The sequence below is a fragment of the Hippoglossus hippoglossus genome, chromosome 21 (genome assembly GCF_009819705.1).
Source record: "Hippoglossus hippoglossus isolate fHipHip1 chromosome 21, fHipHip1.pri, whole genome shotgun sequence".
Lineage (NCBI taxonomy): Eukaryota > Metazoa > Chordata > Actinopteri > Pleuronectiformes > Pleuronectidae > Hippoglossus > Hippoglossus hippoglossus.
The window spans coordinates 21,716,617-21,733,214 of NC_047171.1; the positions used below are offsets into that span (position 1 = coordinate 21,716,617).

General features: G+C 39.4%; 1 protein-coding gene across 2 annotated transcripts in view; it reads right to left on the reverse strand.

Annotated features, from left to right (window-relative positions):
* The window catches only part of man1a2 (mannosidase, alpha, class 1A, member 2), a 114,376-nt gene that overhangs the window by 19,279 nt on the left and 78,499 nt on the right, over positions 1-16,598 (reverse strand). For both annotated transcript variants that reach the window (XM_034574827.1, XM_034574828.1), the window contains exons 7-9: positions 5,727-5,821; positions 4,354-4,477; positions 4,155-4,248 (exon numbers count right to left, since the gene is read on the reverse strand). In XM_034574827.1, the coding sequence (XP_034430718.1) occupies positions 4,155-4,248; positions 4,354-4,477; positions 5,727-5,821 (313 nt within the window). The remainder of the gene's footprint in view (positions 1-4,154; positions 4,249-4,353; positions 4,478-5,726; positions 5,822-16,598) is intronic.

Consider the following 16,598-nt stretch of genomic DNA (forward strand, 5'->3'; position numbering starts at 1 on the left):
AATATGGTCTACGGCTACGACCCAGAGACCAAACAACGACGTCTTTCCAGTGGAAGAGCCCGTCGTCTTCAAGACCCAAGAAGGGATATCTGGTCGTGAGTGAAACCATGAGTGTGCTGGTCAACAGTGGTGAATTTGTCTCCAGGGTCAGACTCTCTTGTAAGTCACTGACATTCATCACAAATGAACTGAACTGCTGCATGAATGGAACTTTGCGTTCCATTGTAATGCATGATGCTCACGCTTAGAGCCTCTTGAAAACTGGCAGGTTTCTTGGTTTTACCCAAAGTGAAATTCAAGGTGACGTGTCGCCATTTTGACTCAGTGGAAGATATCCGACAGGAGCCACAGATGGTGCTTGACGTGCTCACACAACAGGACTTCCAGACAGCCCCTGGTGTGGCTGGAGCGCTGGGATCGCGTCCAATTTTAAATCAGGTACTTTCTGATTGCAAGTCGTACGGTATGTTTGTGCTTAAATGGCTGCTGTTGGGAGACAAGGGCAAGGAAATGACTTTTACCTACTTCACCTTGTCCAGACTATACATGAGTTAAGTGGATTTCTGTAAAACACAATATGAACTGTTTTATTTTCCTCTTTCAGAGATTTTACTATATGGAACTCTAGTAATGAAGGAAGGACTTCTGAGTATGTGCATTTGTGAGCGAAGACGAGTGCCGGTGAGTACATTTGAAAGAGAGAGGGGAAGGTGCATGTGTGTGTGTGTGTGGGAAGCAGAGTATTATAGGAAGACAGGGGAGTGTGTGTTAATAAGACTGTCAGTCACAGCCGGATCTCATTAAGACGGAGGAGCTCAGCCTCATTCCTCATTAGTCTGGCTTAACTACTGTCTATACACCTACACACCGCGCAGCAAGGAACACACAGGGTGATACATTTGTCGACACATGCTGCAACCCTTTCAAACATTTCACACATTGTCTCCGACGCAGGCACATGTTCACATATAGTCCTCACCTAATAGTTACAGCTTCTCACAAATCAAAAGTTCATAAATCAAGTGCATGCACGACTCTCACACATACACCCACATATATACCTTATAAACTAGGACTGTAATCTTATATTCTAACATTCATTCAAAGTGGGGGGAAAAGTTTTTATTCCAACTGTTATGACCTGCTTGAATTCAAACTATAAAAACTAGAAGCTAAGCAGATTGTCTGAAGTAGTTTGACCGAAGAAAAAGCAGAGGGCGCTCACAATCAGCCTGTACAATTGCTTAACCTATTGACCTATCAGTTAAGTAAGCCAGTTTTGTTATGTTGTCTTGCTACAAAAATGAAGGACGGTAGTAATCATAGCCGTCATGAGCGGACAATCAGGACATCGAGGCATCTGAGAAGCGGTGTGTGGACATCTTTTGAATTCTACACCATAGACGCCAAAGGAACGGACACAGATAAGGCTGTTTGCCATGTTTGTACCATGCAGCTGCCTTACTCTTCACGGATAACAAATCTGCAGGCTCACCTGGAGGAGGCCCCACAGATGAGCTGAGCAGCATTGACTGTTTAGTTTGACTGCGTGCAGGGGGTCAGGTATTCGAATATATTTCTTGCCACAGCAGCTCATAGAACATGAAATCCTGCAGCCACAGACAGATCTTAGCTGGTGGTTTGTGTTAATTTTGTGCCCAGACGCCAGCGCACATAAATCTAGAGTGAGCCATCCTGACTGCCTCTCGCTCGCCAGTATAGAGAGCTGAGTCCAAAGGGCTCTGTAATGAATTCAAATGGCTGTGCGTGTCCCTGCTTGACTCTGCAGCAGTTACAGGTGTTCAAAAATAAGCACGTTCTGACAACAACCCATTATTCACACACACTCTGTATTTATCTCAGAAGAGTCTCTTTGCTGCCGTCCTGAATGTGTGAATAAAATGATGGTAACATTTCAGCAGGGTGAGCATCCAAAAGAGGATCTTTGTCGTATAAGGACAAAATGTGTTGAAACAGCACAAATGATGAATAACAATGATGTTTCTGACTTTCTGCTTGCTCCTGACTAAATCAAATTTCTTCCATAAAAGGAGGTTGTGTTTTATCCCCTGCTCATTGTTTGGTTCTTGGTTGGTTTGTCGGTTCACGTAAAAACTATACGACGGATTTCCTCGAAATCTGGTTAAAGAATGTGACATGGGCCAAGAAAGAACCCATACTATTTTTGCTATGATCCAGACAATTTTTTTCTTCTCTTTGATATTGACATTTTTACCAGTTTCCCAGAAAATGGAGAGTAGTACCACATATTAAATTCCAATCTCCTGCTGCCACCTAGAGGTTTGAAAACTTTGACAGTTTAATGAATATAAATAGATATCTTCTTTTTGAAAAATGGAAAAATGTGGACAGCACCTGCATTATTCTATTGTCCTTCCAGAAAAAGTTACACACAAGAACTAAATATTATTTCATTAAGATTGTTTGCTTCATTAGGGCTGAGGTTTGTTGTGGAGAAGCACTGAACTCTAATTAAACATGGGTTGTAATCCACAGCTTGTTCGGGCAACAAGGTTGGAAGGCAGCTCATTAGTGTGTCATCGCCTACGACCACAATAAACATGCAAATAGATTAATAGTTACGTAGGAGGTGGCTCTGACAAATTAAAGCAGGAAAACAAATACACATGTAGAAAAAAGTATATTTTTCTAATAAAATAAAGACCATCTGACACACACAAACAGAAAACATCCGTCACCACCTGCCCAACCAGGCAGCTCGCCAGCTAACTATTCATCTGTTAATGGACTCATCCCATCCATCCATCAATCTGCCCTCCCTCCATCTTCCATCCATTTCTTTTTTCCTGCCTTTGGCCCAAAGTCTGTGCACTTACAAGTACATCAGTCAGACTGTCAACCACCTGTCCGTCCATTAATGAGCCTCTCCATTTCTCCATCCTTCCATGAGCACACTCCATTTGTTTTGTCTGTTATATTTTCTCCTATGTGCAGAGTCAATGTTTGTATTTTGTATTTCCCATTTACTTTACTTGAGTGTTTCGAAATTGAACAGACTAACTATGGTACTATCGCAATCCACTTCACTGGACAACTAAAAATACCACAAAGCATTCAACTTTAAACAGATTTCATCTTTTCATTCCTTTCTCTGAACTAAACAGAGCAAACCCCCCCAAGCATATAGTCATATCTGATGGACGAGCAAAAATTACAGCATTCATCATCAAGGAAAAAAACACGTGCCAGAGCACAGAAAAAGAGAATATATTTATATAACTGTGACCCTCATGTCACATCTTTCATCAAGCATCTACTATAGGTTTAAATTTGAGTAAATGCCTATTAGGTTTGAAACTATTCTGGCTGAAATTTTTTAAATTAACAATAAAGAAATATTTAATATGCATGAAGGATAACTCGAAACATTCCCATATTTCCCATCTAAATATTTTCTGCCTCTCTTTTCATGCATTTCCTCAAAGTGACCACGATTACACTTCTTGTTTGCTTTCATCACGCTGGGTGAAATACTTAATTATTGTTGGTGTAAGCCGACAACACATTTGACGTCTCACCAGTTTTAATTATACTATTTGTCAAAAATTACTTCAAGCATTAACAACAGGTTTCAGAGTAGGAATAGCATATCAGTGCATGTCTAGATTCTCTAAGTGAGATGTTAATTTCCCTGGACAGATGGCCAAGATGTAATCAATATACTGGGAATACCGTGTTCCCACCGTCTTCCACTTGCGTTAATTTGTTCTCATTAAAGAAGAACCATTGGATGGCACTTCTCTTTTTTCTCCCCTTAGAGTTAATTCCAACCGTTTCTCTTCATAGCACTTGTGAGTACTACATCATTTGATCATTGAAAAAATAACTTTTTGAAACGTTTCTTAACAGACTGCTCGTAAATCAGTGATCCAGAGATTCAAGTGTATCCTCAAATTAAAAGTTGAAAACGTAAATGCATCTCCACCACACCTCAAATATCTTTTTATTTATAAGCAACAGCACGAATGTACATGTCAAGTTTAAGGCATTAGATGCAGCATAGTAACACTACAACATAAATGTAGGGATTAAGTGCCACAGAGGCTGAAATATCTTGATGCAAACCCTGCTGTTTTCCGCTTCTTTGAGTCTATACAGAAAAGTGTACTCACGTTGACCCCAGCGGCCCGTACGGGGGTTCAGGTAGTTGGGGTAGAGCCCGTTGGGTCGATCCATTTTGGCTAGCAGCTTCCGAATGTGCATCACCTGTGACCATCACCAGACACAAAAGTTTTAATCTAAATCAAAACAACAAAAGATTGTCTTTCATAATTGTAATTACAAAGTGTAAATATCACTTCTTGGTGCTACCTTCTGGTAGTAGGCAGGGTTCCCTGTCAGATACGTGAGGTGAACAAACTCCATGTGAAGAGTCCCAAACTCAGCCAGGATGCTGCTTCCTGCTGACGCCCAACCCCAGTTACGACCAACGCCACTGGAGGGGTAGTGGAGAGAGGGGAGAAGACAGAGAGAGACGAAAAAAGTGGGTTGAGGAATGTGAAAGATTGTTGAAATCAAAATTATAAAAAAATTACCGAAAGAGAGAGGGAAGATTGGCCCAGTTAAAATCTGTATTACTGTTTTTACACTGTGAGTTCTAACCTTTGCCCAGAGAACAAAATTATCATAAATTGTAATCCTTGGCTGACAGGCTTTTAAAATAAAACCTATTGAGTCAACATATACCTACAGTGTTAATTATAATGACAACTGTAACTGACTTTATGTTAAATAATAAAATACTGTAAATAATAAGGTTTGAATGCCAGTACATGTCACAGTTGATCATTAACATTCTTAACAAACTTGCAATAGTAATGCCTACCGACGGTACATTTTTTCATGCAAGACACTGGTTTGCTTTTTCATGTCTGTGCTCTTCACCTTCATTAAAAAAAACAAAAAAATCAGTAGTAAGAAGTTTTCAATCAGCAGAGCTGGAGTTGGATTAATCTCAGCCTGTACAACAGGTTTGATGCGTGAACAGGAGTGTGTGTTGGTTAAATTACAATAACACACGACCATATGTGACACAGGTGGCATCTGGAACTGCTTCAATTTTACATGAGTTGAAGTAACATTAATAGGTTGTAACTTACGTGTGTGCGTGTGTGTGTGTGTAAGCAGCATTTAGTTTGTCTTATCAAGCAGAAAAAAGAAAGATGTGTCACTTGTCTGTTTTGTCTTAAGAATTTAATATGATGTCTACAATTATTCCAACAGGCATATGTGTGTGTATGGATATGTGTAAGTGTATATGGTGTGTGATGGGAGATTAAGGCAAAACATTGAGTGTCTGCTCTCTAATGAATTAGAACTACCTTGAGAAAACGAGGCCTTCTCTTGTACATATCGCCAACAACAGACCAATGCATATAACAGGATGTTAATCAACACACACACACAGCCAGGGTGCTTAGCAACAAAGTAGCCTGCAGATTAATAAAGCAATTTTATTTAATTTCCTTGTTTCATTCACTGATTATGTAAACTGATGCAGTGGGGGATGGAAGGACGTAGACAACGCGCACGCGCACACACACACACACACACACACACACACAGTCTCTTCCAAAGTACAATGAAATAAAAGACTAAAATAGGACATCAGTAGAGATTGACAATGGAAATAGAAAAGGACTCAAATGTAGGGCTGATGGTTTTTCAGTGGCAGCGTCACTGACCTCTTCAGGTTGACCATGGCCCAGGGGATTCCTGTAGGAGTGTTAAAGGCAGGGAGCAGCTTCTCGGCTAACTGGACCGCCTTCAGCTTGAAAACCTGGTAACAGAGAAAAGAAGGGTTAGTCTAACACTGCTTAATTTGGAAAATATTGGAATATTGAGCTGTCCATCCCTTTGCCTGCTTAATATTCTCCTCAAACTGCTGACAAGTACAAGCATAAAACAACTGCCAACAAAACAAAACAAATGCAGGACGAAGGCAAATAAGGCAGAGTGAGATGACAGGAGATAGACGATTGCTAAATGATGGCTGCACAGTGTCAGAGCCGAACAGATTTATGGGGGAGACTGGCAGCCTAATATATGCAAAACCTCCCTTCACACTGAGCTGCAGTAATGTGAAATGTTGCAGAATACCACGAAGATGTCTACGAGAAAAGCTCGGAGGTCAAACTGCATCAAATGAGCAGTGCCAGAGAACAAAGTACACAGTCAGAGTTGGATTTCTATTATCATGACTGGCGTCTAATTTATACAGAGTGATGTGGAGGGGAGGATGTGTTCGTTTTGAGATTACACAAGTTCTTGCACTCGTCTGACACATGAAGGACCGAGAAATTCTGCTGCAGCCCTTGTTCTTTTCTCAGTCTGCCAATCAAAAAGATGAAAAGACACTAAGGTTATGATGCCACTGCACTAACTGGATATGTGGCTGTGCCCAGAACTAATAACAATAGTTGGATGAATGATGTGAAACTGCACAGAAGAAAAAAATTCACAATGTGATTCTAAGTAAACGGCAAATACAAAAAAAAACAAGTTTACTTTTTCCTAATACAAGTTAAAACTTCAATAAATCTGCTTTTACCTAGAAAAGCATATTTGAATGCACCCATTGTTAGTAATTTCTTTAATTTGTGTATTATCTTTATAATTTTCCCAGTATTTTCATACAATCTACACAAATTAGAAAATATTGAATTGAGAAGCATAAATGTAAAAACTTTGCATTATTTAACCCTTTGAACTCAATAGAAATGTGTGTTCAGTGTCTACATTGGTATTGGTATGTGATTATCTGCAATATCTTCAAATGCTTCATATGTCAAAATTCTGTAAAAGCTGAACTAAAACTGTGTCTAAGTCAATAAACAATAAGGAACAAGGCAAAATTTAAATTTTGAATTAAATAAATAAATGCATAAATATGGCATGTTTTTCACAAACGTTTGCCAGATAAACCGAATACTGATCCAAAATATTTCTAAATATAGAAGCATGTTTATTTCTATTTGAAATATTTATATATATTTTTAGCCCATGGGAGGTACATTTTTAGAGGGTTGAGACAAATTGTCATATAAGTGGCCCCTCAAGAGTTACCTAAAATAATAAACAACTCATTTCACATGGCAATCATTAGATTTTATCTATATACATATAAAAAAATATTGAAAGCATACACTGCAAACCACTATGGAAGTCAACTGGACCAACACAGCAGTAACACATCAGCTGTGAGCGATGCATTCTGAGTTTTGACTGTTGAAAACATGACATTAATGAACCATTGTGCTCAAGAAAGTCTTAATCCCAGTCGACACAACTGTCAAAGAGAAGTTTCACATCATACAGAGCTGAGGCACAGACACCAAAACCTCTGTGGACCAGCTGCGACACTTTTCCACATCATTACAGTGACACAACACTGAGTGCTCCATCGTGTTCGCTCCAACATTCAAGAAGTAGAACATTTTTAGATATAAAACTTAGTAACCGAGTCTTACACCAGGGAAAATCTGCTTCATAAAAAAAGTCAACAGCAGGAGACCAAAACTTTTACTTTTTTACTTGTACGGGCACACTGGGGGTCCCCCTGCAGGTAGGGGGTATAATTCATCACTGACGTAAATACAAGTCTAATTGAGCCTCCTCATGGACGGTGGTACACACGTGCATTTGTTTACAGGCTGATGGAAAATAACTCTTTTAGCTCTCGCCAACAAGTAAAAGCTGGTCTGATTTTTACTGTTGTTCAGTTCTTACTCTGTCACTTTCTATTTACCTATTCTTTGATTCCTCCTCTTTGGTTTATTTGCTGGCTCTGCCATGGTGATCATACTGAGAACACCAAGGTGGCTTTTTCTTACAGCTAGCTGCTGTCTCCGACTCTAGTTGTATACTTGTGTGACATTGGCCGTAATATATGTCGCAAATGTCCCTGTACGATAGACTAAAGTTACATACAAGCGTTCTGGCAGTGAAAAAAATGCCATTCTATTATAATACTATACTATCTATGTTCTACTATGAGTTTGTGGACAATGACATTTATTTGAAGATAAAAAAAACACCACACTGTCTTGCTTTAAATTACAAAAAACTACATCTTTCAACAGAAGCATGCAAACAATTGTGAATCAAAAGGTGCTACCAATTCAAAACCTTTATAACTGCTGTGTAATTGTGACCCACTTTGTTAGAAAAGCCCTGGAAAAACACTAAAAAGCAAATGACTCAACAAATTTCCACTTTAACAATTTTACTTAAGACAGTTGTGGAATAAATATTCAAAGAGGAAGCCGACAGTCAGGTGGAGCAGACCCACAGAGAACAGCACTTCAATATGAGGCAGGCACAGGCGGATTCATCAACACAATCTGTCAGGGCTGAGCAGTTTTATAGAGAGACCAGATCTATGGAAAATTCCTGCTGTCTCACAGACTTAGAGGGAGCAATAACACATGCTGCTGTTTGCAGAATTCTTAAGCAGCCAGTGGGACACCTTACAGAAGACTTGGAGGTCAAGCTGTGGCGTTAAACAAGAGACAAACACAGACTGAGACACAGAGAGCGAGAGGATGGTGCAGTCAGATGTAGAGATAGCCCTGAATATTGAGACATTATGAGAAAGTGCAAGAATAAGATAGAAAGAAGAGAGCAAACGTTAGAGAGAGGGATGAGAGGGGATCAAAGAGAAAGAGTGATAGAAAGAAGCCTGATGCCAAGAGGTGATGACACAATGATGGAAAACTTCACAGAATAATTCCTGGGGACAGATAGAGGCCAAGCTAAGGCTGCAGGCAAACACATGCACGCACACTTTCTGATGGGCTGGAATCAAATTTCAATGCTATTGTCCAAAAACAGTATTACCAGGACTTTTGGGAATCAAACTTTCTTGAAATACTTCTATTAGAGCTGAAATGACATACATTTAATGCACTTCCTGTACATATTAAAAGGTCATCAAACAAAAGCTTCACTGTTATTCATACTCATACCCCAAGGACAGATCATTTCCCTATAGTGCTCTAAATCAGAATAACAGAAACAGAACTAGACATTAACGTTAGCATTTACCTAACTAAACTAACAACATGGAACAGGACCTATAACCTTAAATGGTTCTTATAATGGAGTTTCCTCTGTTAGCCGTGAAAAAAACATGGTCTCCTTCTCGCAAGTTATTACTCAGCACAAAAAACTAGCTGCTTTCCAGTAGGTTGACAAGCTAATGCTAGTACAGAAAACCATGACCACAGACCACCTTTATGAAGCCGAGATTTCACAGATCCCTCTGAGGGAAAAGAAAACAGGCAACAGAAAAGATTGACACAATCATTACCAATGACAACATCTAGAGATTTGAAGGGTGCACTTATTTGCATCTCAGGTGGGAGAACATGTGCCTTGCTTTTAAGCTGGTGTGGGTCCGGCTTTGTGTGTGTGTGTGTGTGTGTGTGTCTGCCCAATCATCATAAACCCCTCCTTTGATTTGCAGCCCGCCCGCCGGCTGCACTGAGGCCCTTAACAAACTCCATCGCCTTTTATTGTCAATCCCGCTGCTGATGTCATCAAGCAGGGACAGGATCCAAACGACCCATCAGAGGAGACAGACCAGCCGCCCTCACCGATAAAACGTTACAGTTTATGATCATCATCTTCCTCCGCCGCTTTCATCTGGAGGCAGGGATGAGAGAACAGGCTGCTCTCAGGGAAAACGCAACCAGGCCTTGTGAGGAAACAAGGCTCTATTGTTGGTTGTTAAAGGAAGTGAACATGCTGAGAGAAAGAGGTTCAAGAGTCTGCTGCATCAGTGCCTCTAGGTTTTCATTGTCTTGTTTATATTACTACAGAGCATTTCAGAGTTAAGAAGAGTGGTACTCTATCTCTTTTCACTTATGTAGCTAAGAGGGTATGCTACATAAGCTGCCAGCGGTAGGTTAGTTAATGGTAAATCTTTTACAATGCGATTAAAAGATTTTTTTTATTTGATTAAATAGTTTCTTTGAATGTATTAGGTGTTTTAGACATAAGTAGATATGTGTGCAACTGTGTGTACAAAAATTATTTGTTCTGCAGCAAAAAACATTTCCTGTTTGGCAATCCAAATTCTTTATATGAGATAGACAGAAATCTGGGATATCACAATATATACAGTTGCAAGAAATGTGGAGGTTCTGTTTCTTTATTGGCTTCACTTTGAGAACCAAAAAAAAGGTTGATCAGTCCAGTTTTTTCCTACTTTAATTTCAAAGATTAAATCTTTCTTAGCATTTGAGGACTCAGAGTCGTCCATGCCTTTATCTTTTCACCATTAGATTTCTGTAATGGCCTTTATACAGGAATCATTCAGGGTTCCCTGCATCCCCCAATTAGCTAAATGAACTAAAGGCTGATGTGCTTTTTTAGCACGAGCCCACAAACTCTTAAAAATTGCGATTAGACATCCGACATCTGTTACTACTTTTAAATCCCTTTTTAGAAAAACATTAATCTCTGAGTAAATTTTTATTTATTTTATTCAATTATTGTCTGATCCTTTGTAACTTTAAGAAAAATGCAATATAAACAAATAAAGCTTATTAGTACAATCATTGAGTACTATTTAGTAGGACTGTAACTACTGATTAATTTCATCATTTAATGCAGCATATTCTATTGTTAAAAATAACCATCACAATTTCCTGGAGCACTAACTCACTAACTAAATAATCTGAACCCTAAGACAATGATATTTACTTAAATGTAAAACAAGGAAAAGTAATTCTCACGTTTGGGAAACTTGGAACTCTTTTGGCACTTTTGCTTGGAAAGTTACACAAACAATGAAAGACGGATCTTCGGCTTTATTTATATTTCTATGTATATTTGTATAAAGCTGAAAAAATTCACACAAATAAAAATGGAATCAATGATGTTCTGCTTTAAATCTCATATTATCTCATAAATCTCATAAATAATAAAAAATGTCCCAATAAAATTGACATCAGACATGGATTACCATCAAACACGAAGGGGGAGAGCTTCGGCAATGAGTCCCTCCTGGAGCATATCCTCATTTCGTATTCCTCCTACTGAATCAAGTTATTCAACCTTCACTCTGACAATCTGTCCTATTCTACCAGTAACCACTGAGTTGTGAAATGTACCACGCTTAAATTGTCAACAAAACAAAAGTTACGCTCGTGTCCTTTTCCACCTTGACACGTCTCCAAATCACTACAGCAAAACAAACCACGAGGCCCATGTGCATCTGTACTGTTGACATTGTATTTACTGTGGCAGGGAGACATATTTAAGGATATAGTGCGCTTTAAACTAAAAATCCTTGGGGAAGACGAGTGCGGACAGTTTGTTGTCTGGTGTTTCCAAACTGGTTTCCATCATCCTCCCTCCAGGGCTGACAGCTTTAGTGTTCAGCCTTTTAAAATGCATTACAACACACTTAAATATCGACCACTGAAGGATGTTCTCTCTCAGAGAACACACTTACACATGCAAGCATGCATAGAGATTTCTAACCATCACAAAGTCCGTCCAACAGAGAACGTTGTTCATTTTGGATGTACATGCCAATATCCAATCCGATACATATATTTACTTGACTTTAATGCTGATTAAATAGCATTTTTTTTAATAAAAGAACACAGATGTAGAGTTTGTAATCGTATTATTTTTTATGAGCTTTTTAACCCAAATACTGAAAGTTAATGAGCTTAAATAAAAGAGCCATACCAGCTTATCTGTCGGCCGATAAAAAATGTCTGATATGATATGTCAGTATCAGCGTTCATGTTTGAAAACATATGAAAACTTTGATTTAACAGAAATAACACTGCAGCAGAGATGTGCAAGTTAACTTTCCAATTTACGTCAAAAAATGTCTGTTTATTCTAATTTCAAGTTATATATATTTGGTTGGATAAATGGTTGTATCAGAGTGAATCCTCTTCCCTTACTAAATATCTTTGGCAAGCAGCAAGCACACAAACTGACAACAGCCACATCTAATTTAGGCCCATCATCAACTTACTCAACGAATCCACATTAATTAGCGGCAGCTCAAATGACGTATTGCTGTTGATGCTTGTCATCATAACCTGTGAAAGTGCCGCTAAGAGTCTCTCAGTGCCCAAATAATAATTCACATTCAGACGTGCATATTTTTCAGCAGCTAATGTTGTGAGACGCTGCTCTGTCGTGTGCAGCTCAGAGCACAACAGTACAGTTTCATACAGTAATGAAGGAATCAGATTTTGATCTCTATTATTTTATCAGATCCATTACAATGTGAAAGGATCGTTCCCTTAGGATCCGCTCTTGACACCTCTACTGTTTTTATTACTTTTATTACTTCAGCAACCAAATTATGGTGAAATTGTTCTTGTTGCTGCCTGTTAACTGAATATCATCAGATAGATTTATCAGATTACTCCATTATCTTCAGTATAATCCAGTATAATCCAGATAAAATTACAATACAATCAGACTCCCCTATCCCTTCTACTCCCATTTATCTTTTGCCTGTTTCCACTTACCGTTTCTCTCTTTTCTCTATTCCCCCATTAGCAGTGTCCTCCATAACCATCCCTCACCCCCCATTCCATTTCTCTTCCCCTTATCACTCTTTGCTCCATTCTCTCTCCCTTTTTCAGGATTAGTAACGACCATAGCCTGCTGGGTTATTTGTTTCGATGAGTCAAAATCCCAGACAGCAGATTTAGAGTACAGCAGGGAAGGGTGAGCGGGTTAGAGGGGAACGCAGGCTGGTTTTGTGGCCCTCATGGCGAAGAATGACGTTAGCGCTGCCAGGGGGTGGGAGGTTTGATTTCTTCTGGGACTGGCCAACAATGCAAGGAATGCTCCTGTAAAGTGCTTTGGATGAAATCATTTGCGAAATGGAACATCGATGTTACGTCGCAGGGACAGGGAGAGCTGTAATCCGCCACTCAAACATGTCCTAAACTCAGCCAATGATCCAGTTATTACACATGAGGATATCATTTGTAAGCTGTGAGCAGCTGGGAGAATCTGAAAAGGCTGTAAAGCAGAGCTGGGGCTGAAAGAGATGAGTCTAGACAGAGACACGCACAACAAAGTGTTCACAAGTGCAAAAAGTCACGTATAGAAAACCCAGACACATTCAACTTAAAACACATTTATTTAATCCTAGATTTGTGAAGACTTTATTCTGCATGAAAAAAATAAATGTTGCCGATACTGTGGAAGCAGAAAAATAACAATACTCAAAGCAGGTTTTAGCATAGATGTCCTGACGTCCTCACAGCAGTGTTTAGGTATTTCTTGTGCTCAATCTTGTATAATCAAATTCCGTTGCTGCTGCAGTTTAACCAATCATCTCTTTTCTATTACATTTTAAAAGTGTTCCTTGTGCGGAAGCTTCTACAACACGAAATTGCTGTAACAACCCTGTGATGATAAACCTCTTTTTAAGCTATATCAAATGCAAATGTATGCATGTTTTTATCCACTACTGTTAGGATTTGGTTCATTGAGAAGAGCAGTGGGTGGTGCTAACTCTCTTGTCAGGTTCAAAAGAAAAAGGCGCAGCAAAATAGCAATATATCCAATATAATCTGATTCATGTTTATGTCTGACACCATGTTTTAATCTCTCCAGTAAAGAAAGCTTGTATTCATTTAAGTCGGCATTTCTGTGAATCATAATTTATCCGTTTCCATGGCAGTTAAACGTTTTCATCTGTCTGATGCGCAAAAACATGTTTGAGATATTAAAAAAAAAGGACATCATTGGTATTTCTCAGCTAGAAATGTACCTATTAATTTATTTTGCCAAATAAAAAAAAAACTATGTCTCTTAGTATAATAACATTCTAAAATATAATATCAATTTCTACCATTCAATTAGCAACAGTAGCGCTGATTATTTAAATCTAACTTAGTCTCTACAAGCTGTGTGAAAAGAAGTAAGACTAATACTAAGTATTTGCCTGAAGGACTTAAAGATCATCATTTTCCACTGCAATAAAGAATCTGCTCATACGTAAAAAACAACACACAGACTGAACCCATGCAGACACACACTGTACACAAGCAGACACACACAGACACGGGTGTAAGCAGTGGGCCACTGTTGACATGTAATGGAGCCTCCTAAACGGATTAAGTGGTAGACTGTGAAATGTGCTGAATGCGCCTGCTTGGTAAGACGGACCCCAAGGCCCCATAGGAGAGACAGGATTAAGTAAGCTGTGTGTGTGTGTAGTTACTGTGTGTCATTTCCATACTTTGTCATGCCTCTTCATGATCAGCTGATCATTTGCTCATACTGTTTAGCATCCAGTGGCTCTGCATTAAAAGCGGGGGGGAAATGATTTGAGCAGTGACAGAGAAAACCTAGATTGAATCATTAGATTAGCTCTGATAGCTTTAATTACAGACATCACACTGTCATCCTGACAGCTGTCACCTTTAGGATTATGATGATTCTGAAAACAAGAACGAAACCGCTAAACATAAGGCCAGAATCTTACACATGATGCAGGACGACAGGTGCAGCCTGTTGAGATCTCATTACTTTACTACTTTAAATTTCAAATTTAACACTAAACAAAAACGATTATTCTGTTTAAAGTGTGGGCAAGATAGATATTTTGCACATATTTCTGGTAATGTCAGGGGCCTAGCAACAAGGCAAACAAAGCCGGCAATTGGCCTGGTGTCCTAAACTGAGAGGAGGCCCTCCGAGAACGTCTGATCCACAGCAACCACAATATTTTAAGAACCTTCTTAAATTCCATGATCGGCTATGAACAGGAGACTGTTCATGGAGACTGTAACGACACCACAACCCCTAATGAGACCCAAATGTGACTAGTTTTTGCAAAAAGCATTGGTATTTTTGGTTGGAGTCTGATTTGATGTGGGACCCCGCAGATCCCTTTTGCCTGGGGCCCACAAAGTCCCTTGAAATGAGATGGATAATGACACTGAGATTGGCGACACCACCGGGCACATATCAGTGCTGGCTGGTTGTTATATGTAAGTCACACCTACTGTATCTTGCTTTAGTCATTTAGATGATCCTTTCTTGAATGTTACCATCTTTCTCCACTGAGGAGAGCTGGAAATAGAACAAAGCTGGGAAACATTAAGTAACATCTCGAGAAGCCTATATTGGATGTTGATCTGTGAAATTCTGTGATGTATCATTAATACAGTTGAGTTTTCAGAATTTTTCTTAGGGATAGAGAGAGAAAGGGACTTGAGGAAATGAACAGTCTAACTTTTACATGAACCACTGTACACCTTCATTTACCACTCCATCATTCTCTTTCCCTCATTAAATTAATCCCATTAGTCTCCATCCCTTCTCTTTTCCTGTATTCGGTGCATGGTCCATTTCTTCACATCCTTCTGCTTGTCATCTCCGCTACAGGAATCTCTCACTCTTTTTCTGGCCTCTTCCGTTTCTCTCTCTTCTTCACAGCTCTCTGACCTAATCTCATTTGGATTGCCTTTCAACCTCTTTCTCCTTCCAACTCTCGCTTTCTATGTGAGCTCGCACTTTCCAACGTGCTTGAATCAAGTAATTAAGTTTTAAGTGGTGCAGATATATCCAGTTTGCAGTGGAATGATAAGTCATTTGTTTGCAGAGCGGAGTTCATAAAGCTGCGATGAAATTTTAATTTCAGCTGAAGATACGCCATCTTGGTTTTTCCTTGTTCTCTCAGTGTGTATGTGTGTGTGGGTGTGTGTGGGTGTGTGTGGGTGTGTGTGGGTGTGTGTCTGGCACAGCAGCAGCCAGCTACTAAGCATGTCATCACAGCAAAATCTGTAAAAGACGAGAATGGTTCCCGAGGGAGAGAAGACGATTGTTGCTTGAAACAACTGGGGTGGCCTCAATATGCGCTGCTCTCTCACTGACATGAACATCAGTTAACTGAGGTTTCGCCTCTTCAATGCTGTGAGATGAAACAGACAGCCAGCGGATAAACTGCAGTCTGCAGTCACTAATCACTGGGCAAGAGACAAAACCAGTAAAGTTTGGAGTGTTGGAGATTTTTATGGACTAGATATATTTTGTTAACTTTGTCTTTTGTCTTATTTTTTAGACTTCTTTTATGACACAGCACATAGATTGGGGTCAGAAGAAGATTTTCCAAATACACCACATACTGGTTTTATAAAACAGAATATCCTTTCTTCTTGTGCCGTATCGCACAACGCAAGGTGGAGGACAACAACTCGGGAAAGGTACAAATTATCTCTGAGAGAATGGTTTGGTGAGACGAGCCAAGTTTTAGATGTTCTTGTCCAATAAACTCAACATATCATTTATTGGCATTTGTAACCCTGCTGCATCCAGTATTGAACATAAATTAAAACTTCATTCCAACACCCTGCAAGACTCCCCAAACATGAGGTCATGAAAGAGATGGCAGGAGGACAGTGAGATGATGAGGGGGTCAGATTAGTTTGGTGGCAGACAAATGAAGTGCCATGTTTTTGTATATTCATTTTTGTTTCTTTGCCTCTGTTTTGTTTGGTATGTCATATCCATTCCCTTATTTTTGCCCCCTGTATTTCTCACTACCCTGTTTTGCA